A 12,052-nucleotide genomic window follows, 5' to 3' on the forward strand; every position below is an offset into this window, starting at 1 on the left:
GGCGTTTCACTGATGCGTCACCTTAATGCTTATAACATTTCAAAATATGTGCGATGTAATTCGAAGTGATATGTATGATGATTGATATAATCTAATCATAATTCACGCGTAGACTTACAAAATGGCTTTTTACCCAATATGGCGAAAAGTTCCATGTTCCTTGGGTACCACAAAAGGTGGTTGCGATCAGTGCTTCATATTATGCTGAGGGCCGACAATTCAACAAATCAACTGGATTTATTTAAAAATCGCTAAAAATACACAGAATACCATTAACCCTGGGGTTCCATGGAAACCACTTGGGGAACACTAAGTGCAGAAAATCACACTGCCATTGACATTAGCGATAGGTAGGGGGGCCCGCTTCAGGATGTGGGGGCCGTGATTTTGGTTACCTATTCCCGTATAATAATAGACGCAGTATATCCTTTCGCTGGCGTTATAAGCTAGATTTGTATTATAACATGAATGATTTAGTTCTGGTACAAGTCAAGGAGGATTCATATTCAAAGTACAGTAGGCGCTCGGTAATCCGGTACCCATATTTTTCCACCTACGCCGGATTGTAGGAAATGCCGGATTATTGGATTTCTAAAGGAAATAATTCTACCACAGTAAAAATCTTTATTAGTTTATGTAAACATAACAGCTCTCCGCTCTGTAATCCGGCAGTTTAATGTGAAATCTGCCGGATTATAGAGCAGGAGAGCTGAGTTGCAGAATGCCGGACTATTGGACGTGCCGGATTGGTGAACGCTGGATTACTGAGTGCCTACTGTATATATTTTCAGCCGGGGTCGATCCACTGCTGGATGAAGGCCTCTCTTCACTCTCTTCCCTCCACTCTTCTCGGTTCCTTGTTTTTCTCTGCCACGTACTTCCACCAATCCTGACAAGTTCGTCAATCCAGCGGGTTTTGGGGCGCCCCTGTGGCTGCTTAGTGCCCCTCGGGTACCAATGAATGACTGCATTCGTCCAGCGGCCATCCATTCGCCATGCAATGTGTCCGGCCCGCCGCCATTTCATCAATTTGGTGACCTCTATCACATTTCTCACTCTTGTTAGCATTCTTATCCATTGGTTCCTTCTGCGGTCCTTACGCATTATGCCCAACACGCACCTTTCCATGCCACGTTGCGAAACTCTCAATTTTTGGATCTCTCGTGTGTTGAGAGCAATGACATTAATATAGACGAAGCATCTGGGAAAAAAATCTGTTCTAACACCATTACAATAAAGGTGATATTGCTATAAATTCCCGATGCTTTTTGTCGGGTCTGCCGAATGGTTTGGTTCGAACGGATTCGCTCAAATGAACACTGATACTAGAAACACTGTTCTAACGCCATTACAATAAAGGTGATAATGCTATAAATTCCCGATGCGTGATATCACATAATGGAAATTTATTGCGTGACGTCTACCTATACATGTGCGAATGTTGTATGCGCGAATTTACTTGCTAGCTACTGTATTGAGTGCATTGTCCATTAATAATGTCATTGGTTGAGAGTCCATGTTTCGCAAGCATACGTTAGCACTGGTAGCACACATTGGTTGAACACTTTACGCTTCAGGCATATTGGACTGCTGGACAAATCTATTCATTCAGTGGCACCGGGGATGTAGACATCCTATGAGATAGTTTAGTTCTAATGAAGTACGTGGGAACACATCGCACATGCTCAAGAGGAACGGAAACAGCTCGGAGACTCCTTCACTCGGCAGTGAATTGATTCAGGTTTATGATGACGATGCCGTGAAATGCAAATAATATATATTGTCAATTACCGTGTTTAAATTTTGTCCAATTTTTGATCCGCCGTAACCTGTTGATGTCTCATATAAGTTGGCAACACTTTCTCTGAACTGATGACTGTTGCAAGGATCGAATTCTATTTTAATTTCCGCATCTTGTGGCACCTATAAAAAGAAAAAGAATTATTTTAGAATTATTTTCACATATAAATTTAAAATTTAAATAAACTTATAAAACACCTACGATGGCCGCGTGGCTTAAGCGTCGGCCTATAGCGTCGTGGGTCCCAGGTTCGAATCCTGGGTCTGGCAAGTAGACATATTGTTTTTCAATTTGTGTATGAGTCAGCGTATGGACCTAATAGGTTGAGCAAATGGCTGACATACATTTCTCGTAAAAACAAAAATCTGTTAATACAAACCTCTACTCTGTGCAGGCCCATATGATCCTATTAGGATCGGACATGGTCGAAAGAAGAAGAAAATAATAAATTTTGTTGTATTGGTTGCTGTCTTCTATCAAAGATTAGTGCAAAGTAGTACACCTCCTTATCCTGGCTTGATTAGTATTGATACCGGCCTTTCTCTGTCGAGGAGAATGGTGAAGGCCGTGTCACTAGCAGGCCAGAAGCGGGGTGGAATTGAGAGAAACACACGTTGTGGATTGGCAGCAGTTTATTATATCGCTATGCAGGGTATTGTCAGGTTGTAAAGGCAGTTTTTTTTTCTGGCTGGACTAGCGATGCTTGTTGCTTGGCGTCCGAGGCGAGAGAGAGATTTTCGCGCGCATCCAACGGTCAGATCGCGGCATCATGGCGCTCTGTCAGTCGTGAACCTCCCTGTTTTACCGACGGATTCATTAGTGGTGGCGCGAGCGGCCGTTTTCGACAGACCGCGTCTGTGTGAGCGTGGACGAATTTGAAGTTGGATTTGAGGAGGCGAGCTCCACACGGCCGAGGGTTGCGAGAACCGCGAAGAGTATACGTAGGCTGTGGTGTTTTGGAAAAGTTGATGGTTCGGTCCGCCCTTTGAGGTGGTCCCCTGTAGGAGACCTTCATCTGGTATCAGTATCACATCTCCAACGCCATGAACATTCAGCCACTTACGGAGATTACATAGCCAAGTTAATCTCCTTTTACATACACCTCTGCTGCCTTCTAGGTTTCCTCGCATTATGAACTGAAGAAATTCATATTTCTCATTGCGGTATGCAGTTTTTCTGTTTTTTATAGTAGCTATTAGTTCTCTTGTCTTTTGGCTTGTCCTAAAACCCCCATTTCAAGACCGTTATCAACGCTAACAACGGTACGGAAACAGAAATCTGAAGACGTATACAGATGCCAACAGCTGTTACTTTGGAATCCGTAAAAATCTAAAATCCAAATTACTATCAGTGGCAGTTCTCATACTATATGAGTCAGAACGTAAGGTCGTCACAGCTTCATTATGCCGACAAATAAGTAGGCACTCTATATATTGTTACTCTGAGGTTGACACATGGGCCCCACAAAGGGGGGGGCTGACAGGGCTCTGGGGGGGGGCCGCATGGCGTGTCTACTTTATAATAAGATAAACACAGTCATCCAGTGGCGAAGACTTCATACTAGGCGATTATTTAAAGCCTACCTTCTTAAGAAAAATATTTTTTAATTGCATATTGACATATTTATATATTTAATCACTTCATTATTTTATGTTGTATTTTACGAGAGACGACGTATAATGTAGGAATGTATTACAGTATTACACAGTTTACAAAACAATCTGCAAAGGTATTAAAAAATATACCACAGCGCGCCATATATCTTGGACGTAAATAAATTTCCGATAATTCTGATTTTTTTTCGTATGGACTTTACGTCTCGTAACCCCACCAAGTCTGTTGATTTGTATGAAATAAGGTAAGCTCCTATCGCAGAGCCTAAATATTCGCGCATAATATTGTTGTCACGACTGCGCACTTTGTCCAAAATCATTAATAATAGAATTAGATAATTAAAAAAATATTTGAACGACGTTTAATCGAATATTAATAAATAAGTATACCTAGATTGTTTTTATTAATAAAAATAAATTTTATCTAATGATTTTTGATGGGTATACATGTCATGAAAAATACGTAATTTAAACACATCGCTCATTTTTATGTTGTCAATGAGTTTTTGAAGTTTCATGTGTGTCGTTGTCATTTATTAGTGTGTACCTATTCATTAGTAGTAAATATCGTACTATTCTCGTAAGTATACCTGACAAGTGTGCTCTTTTTGCCTACCTCTTTCCAAAAGTCACCCTTCTCAACTGCAGTCATCACAACTTTGCTCGAATAGTAAAAAAGTCGGCGCTATTTAACTTTAAGAATATTTGATAACATTTTAAAGCATGTGATTGTGTGATAGAAATTTTGATTATTGTGTGTTGATGTTCGAAAACTTCATAACTCAAGTAGATTTATTGAAAAATACATAAAAACGCTAAAAATACACTGAATACCCTTAATTTTAACTAGAACACCATTTGAAAAACGTTTCTGTAGAGCGTCACACTGCTTTTAACCCTAGCGATAGGTAGAGGGGCCCGACAGAGATCCTGACGTGGGGGCTCGCTTCAGGATGTGGGGGCCATGGGTTGACACTTATTTTTTATGTCATGTTGTGAACGCTGTAAATTTGTAATTTGTCACATTCATTATAATGTATGTAAAACAGTAGCGAAGGGTGGAGGTAGGCTGTTAAGATCCGTCATAAATAGTGCACACTAAACTTTGTCAGTCATACTTATTTGGTTTCACTGAACTAAGACTACAATTTACAGATAGTATTGGTTAGTTTTTAGCAATCGATTAAACCTTGCCTAAACTAAGCCATAATTGTTTTGGTATGTTATGGGCGATTTGACAAAACAGTGCAAACTTTTTCATTCATACTATATATTATTACACATGTTGGTTAGTTTATTAAAATTCATTAAACCTTGCCTAGACCAAACCATAAATCCAGAAATGTCCATAGAAAAACTAAGACCCGGCTCTATAAAACCGTCATACGCACAGTCGTTGCATACGGGTGCGAGTCATGGACGCTAAATATGAAAGCAGCTGAAATGGTGGACTGCTTTGAGAGAAAGATCCTGAGGCGGATATACGGACCCATGAATGATGGTGGGGAGTGGAGAATTAGGTACAACACGGAACTATACCGCTTATACCAAGATTCAAAACTCTCCACCTTCATAAAACTCCAGAGGCTAAACTGGGCAGGCCATGTCCAGCGCATGCCTGAGTCACGTATACCGAAGAAGATCCTCGAAAGAACCCAGGAGGGAAAAGGCCAGTGAGAAAGCCACGCACGAATGGGGTGATAACATTACAAAAGATGCCAACCAGCTGCTAAAAATCAGGAACTGGAAAAGACATGCGGAGGACCGTTCCGGCTGGAGGACGGCGGTGGAGGTGGCCAGGGCTCGACTTGAGCTGTAGCGCCATCGAAGAAGAAGAAGACCAAACCATTTAGATAAACAATATTACTCTATCTATGTATGTTCAATAATTAGAATGGTACATTCTTAAATCTTGTGAATTATTCGTTGAATAAAAGAAATACAGTCGAACTTGGTTATTACGAGGAAGATGGAACCGATTGAATTTGCTCGTTATAAGCATTACTCGTTATATCAGAGAATAGATATTTTTAAATGAGCGGTCACATAAAACAAAAATACACAATTAGAATTTTTCCCCGAAACAAGCATGGCATTCATAAACTACAAAAGAAGTTGATTATTGTAATGAACGCTGGTAGGTACCTACTGACTTCACAAGCCTTGGATTTTTAACATGCAATTTCAACCATATGCGTGGAAACTTTTTCAATATTGTCGGCGAACATAAACGTCATCCGAACCCAGCGGCATCCTGTCCGGTCGGATTTTATTGCTTAGGGTCGAAATGTTTTTAAACGATCGACACATTAACAGTATTTTAGCTCGGTATATCCGATAAGTTGCTCGTTATAAAAGTGAATAAATGTATGGAGAAAATCATAAACTAAAATGTCAACGAATGTTTCCTTGTTACATCCGAGATCTCACTATTTTCGTGATCGTAATAGTGACGATTAAAGTAAATAAACTTCTTCTGTGTATAATAATATAATACACTAGGACGTTTGTCAATGTGACAGTCGATTCTAAACGACAATAACTTATAACTTATTTATACTCTTCAGTCATTGTAGAATACCAAACTCTGCTTGCAAGTACTGATACCAGATGAAAGTCTCCCACAGGAGACCAACTCAAAGGAAGGACCGAACCATCAACTTTCCCATACCCCTCAGCCTACGTCCACTCTTCGCGGTTCTCGCAACCTTCGGCCGAGCGAAGCCCGCCTCAAAGAATCGGATATTCAAATTCGTCAGCGCCCCGCCAAAACACAGACGCGGCCTGTCAAAAACGGTCGTTCGCATCGCCACTAGTCAATTCATCGGTAAAACAGAGAGCGCGTTAATGCCGGCAATCTGACGGTTGAACGCGCGCGAAAAGCTCTCTCTTACATCAAACGCCGAACCAACAGCATCGACCGCAAAATCTCTCTCGTATCAGACGTCGACCAGCCAGGATCTTCTCGCCTCTGCTCGCCTCGGACGCGAAGCCAAGCCAACATCCCCTATTCTCCAGCCAAAAGGACCGCGTCGGCGCCAAGCAAGATACCAAGCTAAAAGCATTCCGGACAGCCAGCCAGCATTTCCAGCCAAGACTGCATCGCCACGCTGCAAGCACTGACTCTCGCCTCGGATGTCAAGCAGTCAATCAGCAGCCCAGCCGCGACACCACGTTTGCAGCCTGCCAAAGCGTTAATTACCGACCACCAACGACAATACCCTGTATCAAATACGATAAAATATACCAGCCTCGACACCATACACCGTGCGTTTCTGTCTCCCACCCCCGCTTTGACCTTGACGTTATCACGGCCTGCCATCTCCGCTTCAGAGCGCGCAGAAGGCCGGTGATAGTACGTTATCAATAAATAGTATGGCAGTGGACCACTCGTTGCATGTGCAAAAATTTATGCTCATGCTTTATTAATCTAAAGATGGCGGTGACTAACCTCATCAGGTGGCGGGGGATGCCGCGCCGTGAACCTCTGATTGTGATCAATTTAAAATGCTTGATACCACTGTAGCGAGAGAATGCCTAATCTGATCGGAGCAATTCTAGCGCCAATGTGTGCGTAAAGAACCAAACTTAACTCCACTGATGCTATCTGGCCAATTTACCTAACACATTGTTTTCCTGTAACTTCGGAACCATTTCAGATATTGATACAAAATTCCTTTTAGAATATCAAGAATCGAGATTAAAGCTAACTGAACCGGTACCAGCAAAGTTTGTGGTAGGGCTAGCACAAGTTCACGCCACTTCCCTCGGTTAATCGTCAACTCTTGCATCTCCCGCCATGCAAAACCTGCAGTACGTAGATCGCTTTTGTACCACTGCAGGGTGAAGGGTTGGCCACGACGACGTTACCCTTGAGGTTATGCCACAAAGGAATAGAGTGTCGCACTCTCTGGCAGCGTCCAGAACATATCATGTCCCAGCCACTTATTACTTTGATAAATGTGCTGATTGATTGAATGTGTGATTGAGGTGGACACGAGTTTTTATAATTTTTTTCTACGCAAACAGTTTATTCCATGTAGACAATTATAATAAATACCTTTTTCTGTCGGCGCATCGGCTTTTCGATCCAATAATCGTTAATTGAAAATTTGAAATTTTCATGCATTTTTATCACAAACAAGATTATATGAGGTAATATTAGGTTAGGTCAGGTTTGGTTTGGTCTAAAAAGAAAGTTGTAAAATCTCATGTCCACCTCTGCGGCACATTTACCTGTTTTTTTATATCCAAGATAGTTGACGTTCCGATACCATATTGATTAGATAGATAACGTCCGAGTCCGAACGATGACCGAGTCAGCGCATTTCAAAGCATCGATTGTATCCAATTTGTCTTTTAATGAATATAATCCGGATAATCGAGGTTCTACTGTATTTCGAAATCACAGACCCTTCTATTCTATTTAATATATTCTAGAAAATAACTAAATATCAATTTGTAATTCTATTCGAGACGGTGTTACGTTAGGAAGATCGACTCGACAAATTTTGAAAATAGTCGATATACTGGATTATTAGTTATCAGACGTTAATACCACGTTTGAAGACTTCAGGCAACTTGACTGGAATGACAAAGGGATCCCCATAAATGGAGAATACCTGAGTCATCTGCGCTTTGCCGATGACATAGTAATTTTCTCGCAAGACTCAGAAGACCTCCAAAGCAGAATGCAGGAACTCGCTTCAGTAAGCAACAAAGTAGGTTTGAAAATAAATGTAACAAAGACGAAAGTGATGTTCAACTGCTTTGCGGGCCAAAAAGAGATCCTCGTCAATGGCACTCAGCTCGAACAGGTGAAAAGCTACATCTATCTGGGACAACAAGTGTCTATAGATGGGTGCATATTTGATGAAATTGTTCGCAGAATAAAGCTAGGCTGGAGTGCTTTTTGAAACAAACTGAATAATGTCTTCAAAAGTGACCTTCCACTGTGCCTAAAGCGCAAAGTATTCAACCAAAGTGTGCTTCCCTTGATCACATATGCTTGTGAAACATGGACCCTAAGTAAACGAGAGATCCAGAAACTTAGAGTAGCACAACGTGGTAAGGAGAGGTGCATGCTGGGCATAACGCGAAAGGACAAAAAGAGGAATGAGTGGATAAGGAAGCAGACAAGGGTTTTCGATGTAATAGAGTTTATTAAGAGCCTTAAATGGAGATGGGCTGGACACATAGCTCGAAGAAGAGACAATCGTTGGACAAATCTAGTCATCCAGTGGTATCCAAGAAGTACAAAACGTCCGCAAGGTAGACCTAGAGGCCGCTGGATCGATGAAATGATAAAGTTCTGCGGAAGTATGTGGCAACGCAATGCACAGGACCGAGAGAAGTGGAAGCAGCTTGAAGAGGCCTTCATCCAGCAGTGGATAGATTCAGGCTGATGATGATGATGAATACCCTGTTTACATGTGCATGGATGTACTGTGCACAGTAAGAAAATGTATGGGGAAATATATACTATCCTGCAGTTGGCAAGATTGCGTGCATAAATCAAACAAGATTGGAAGATTCCAAATTGTGATGATTTATTGCGCGCATGAAGATTATTTTCGATCTGCGCCTGCGCAGTAAAGCGATAGGGGCGAACATGCCGGTAAAAAAACCAACTACTCATTTTGAGCTCCGATTTTCAATACGACCTATCAGATAGTAGTATAAAATGACACGTATCGCTTACTCTTGAAGAAGGAGATTGGAGAGACAGTCAGCATTTTTACGTGTAAACAGTTATTGTCATGACAGTTTAAAATAAGCACAATTGCCGACAGTAATTGCATGCATGTGTACAGGCGCTATTACTCTTAATGCGTCAATTACATTGAGCTACTTTACGAGCTGTTTGTTGGCGAATTTAAAAGCGGGCGATTCAGCTACTGCGATTGTCATGACACACAAAACTTTCTATTCGCTGAGAAGCCAACAAGCTAGCGACTATTTTGACAGACGTAGTTCGTTTTTTACCGGGGGGTCACTACTACGCTCTACTGCGCAGACGCAGTAGGCCCACACGCCGGCGTGTAGCGTGTAGAGTTGGCTTTCAACTTTTCTCGGTAGATTGTTTACAATCTGCTTGTTAGCTTGTTCGATGATGACACTGGGCGACTTTACAGCTCGCAACAAGCAGCTCGTAAAGTAGCTCAATGTAATTGACGCATAAACAAATAAATGGTAAATTACCTCAGATTTGACGTAAACGGATTTGACATCAGCAGAATGTTGAGGTGATGTGTTCGCTACTTGGTCGTATTTATGGCGTATTAGCGCATAATTGCTGCTAGGAGATGTTTCATCATCTTCATTGTCCGTTTCCTTATCCTCTGGTTCGAGTTTGATATCCATTTTATATATCTTAAGCCTTAAAAATGGAAAAACACAGCTTAACCTACAATTTTGTTATTGTTGTGAAGTGAAAACCGATAACCATAGACTATATAGACAACAGAATAATAATGAATGAATCCATTGGTGATAATATATTATCTATGAAAATAATATTGTAAAGTTAATTAAATTACTAAATGATGTGCTGATTATCAGGTCAACAGCTTATAAAAAATTTCATTATAGGAACCTTTTCGTCAATATGACGTCACAAATTCATTACCTACATAATATGTTGTTTTACTTTAGTAATAAGTAAGTTAATAGGTACCTACCTACTCGATACGGCACTGTAAACATTATTTTATCAAACTATTATGAGAGAATCATTTGTTTTCTTTCACGTGTTTACACAGTGCCTGAAGATGCCGAAAGGCAAAACCCAGGTCGCAAAAAACGACTCAAATGGAATAGTACAAAACATGAATCCTTTAGAATTTAAATTCAAACTCCATCAAACTTTCGGTCAATAGTATGAATATTAAAAACCTATACCTACATACATTTTCAACGACAGTGCGTTGGTTCTATAATTCAGTAGTTAGATTTCAAAACTGGACATGTCTCATATATGCCGAAAATGAGTTATTATTCGAATTTGACTTTGAAGTCCTTGAGATAGGGTTTGCTCTTTATTCTTCGCGTGAGGTTATATTCTACTAATTTATTTTCTCTTTTCTTGTCGTTGGTCATTCCTCCCTTTTTATTTACTGGTCATACCCGCGCGTCTATTTTTTATGTATGGAGTTTGGCATCATTTTGTCTTCATTCTGGATTTGGCTTTCTTATTGTTTACATGTTGCGTCTGACAGTTCTAACTATCAAAAATTTATCTTGAACGAACGTTAAGTGATAGTTAAGTGAACGTTAAGTGATCAGTGATTGTGGCGCAACATCTGAATGACCGTGAGGAGAATATTCTAAAAGCAATGGACACCAGACGGCGAAGCAGAACTGCTACAGGAGGAAAAGTTCAACGTAGGAGCGTCGATTAAGATGCTGATGTTTGAGGTATCCTCGTTACGTACCTTATTTCAGCAGGGGGACCGGCAAGGAGTGGCACAACGCCCAAAAAACAATTCTTGGCGGCCCTTACGGTCGTAGGGTTAGGTCTAAATGACAAGTTGCGTCGGTGCGACCACTCGTCATCAGCTAACCATCTGATGGAGAGGACCATCGCGGCCCTCCAGAATGCGATGTTTTCCCAACGGGACAGCTTTTGGAAGGGTATGCAAGGGTTAGTGGATTGGGCAACCAATCCTCAAAACATCATAACAGCGATGGGCCTGTACCAAAAAATCGAAGGGGCTGGTGGGGACAACGCATAATAAAATTTGCGAGAACATGACTCAGATCCTTACCGGAAGGATACCTTCACTCGGGAGTCCCGGAAGGCCCTCTAACTCACATTATGGCCGGGGTACTCCCAAGGGGCGACGTCCTGTGGGAAGGGAGTTCTCCATCGGAGGTACGGGCTCCACCAGGGATCCGTACTCTAAGCGGAGGTGACAGCATCTGGACGATCAACAACATTGGGGGCTGCCTAAGAGACTTTCGGAGAGTCTGGATGGCGTAGTGTACCCCCCCCCAACATTGGTAAAAATAATAGCCGTAGCCCGCATACCTTTTGTGCGGACACCACCATTGGTAAGTCCTTCTTTACTTTTACGGAAAGAATTTCAAACGCAACAGTCAGCAGAGGTCACTTTCGAGATCGAGGACTTAAAGAACTCAGGGGTTCTAAAAGGAGCGGGCCCAGGGCTCGAAATGGACCGGAGCGCACCGGAGCGCCGTTCCGGTTCGTGGAATCTGTAAAGTTATCGCTCCGTCTCGTGGTTAAAATATTTTGACCGTCTGAGCTAGATATGCCATTTAACAAAAAATCTAGCACATTTATGTTTATAAAATACCAATAAAATTTGATAACCATGTTAATATCCTCAGAAAATTTTCGAGCGCTCCGGTTCGTAAACTTTTCCATTTCGAGCGCTGAGCGGGCCCAACCCCCAGTTTTCTCTCAACCCTGTTTCTGATCAAGAAAGAAGACGGGACCCTATGCCCTGTTTTCAACCGAAAGCGTTTGAATGCGTTCCTACAGACAAAGCCATTCAAACTAATTCACCATTACGAGGTTCCAGCCGTCTTACAAACAGAAGAAAGCTAGTAATCATAGATCTAAGCCAGGCGTACCTCCAGGTACCCATGGCATCTCAACATCGTCGATTCGTTCGAC

At 41.6% G+C, this 12,052-nt stretch overlaps 1 protein-coding gene across 1 annotated transcript; it reads right to left on the minus strand.

The window, feature by feature from the left end:
• Positions 1–1,743: 1,743 nt before the first annotated feature.
• Positions 1,744–9,862, minus strand: LOC147077518 (uncharacterized). Its single transcript, XM_085941109.1, has 2 exons — positions 9,616–9,862; positions 1,744–1,923 (listed from the first exon to the last, which is right to left on the minus strand). Exons 1-2 carry the CDS (start codon positions 9,775–9,777, stop codon positions 1,744–1,746), a joined length of 342 nt encoding a protein of 113 aa, XP_085797235.1. The 5' UTR covers positions 9,778–9,862.
• Between the last annotated feature and the right edge of the window lie 2,190 nt (positions 9,863–12,052).

This window comes from Rhyacophila brunnea, unplaced genomic scaffold, assembly GCF_057557595.1.
Source record: "Rhyacophila brunnea isolate RB1 unplaced genomic scaffold, BYU_Rbru_1.0 scaffold_13, whole genome shotgun sequence".
NCBI classification, from domain to species: domain Eukaryota; kingdom Metazoa; phylum Arthropoda; class Insecta; order Trichoptera; family Rhyacophilidae; genus Rhyacophila; species Rhyacophila brunnea.

Coding starts and splice junctions, on each gene's coding strand:
- LOC147077518 (XM_085941109.1), bottom strand. CDS start 9,777: ATGGATATCAAACTCGAACCAGAGGATAAGGAAACGGACAATGAAGAT. Junction 1,924..9,615: donor CCGTTTACGTCAAATCTGAG/GTAATTTACCAT, acceptor TTCTTTTTATAG/GTGCCACAAGATGCGGAAAT.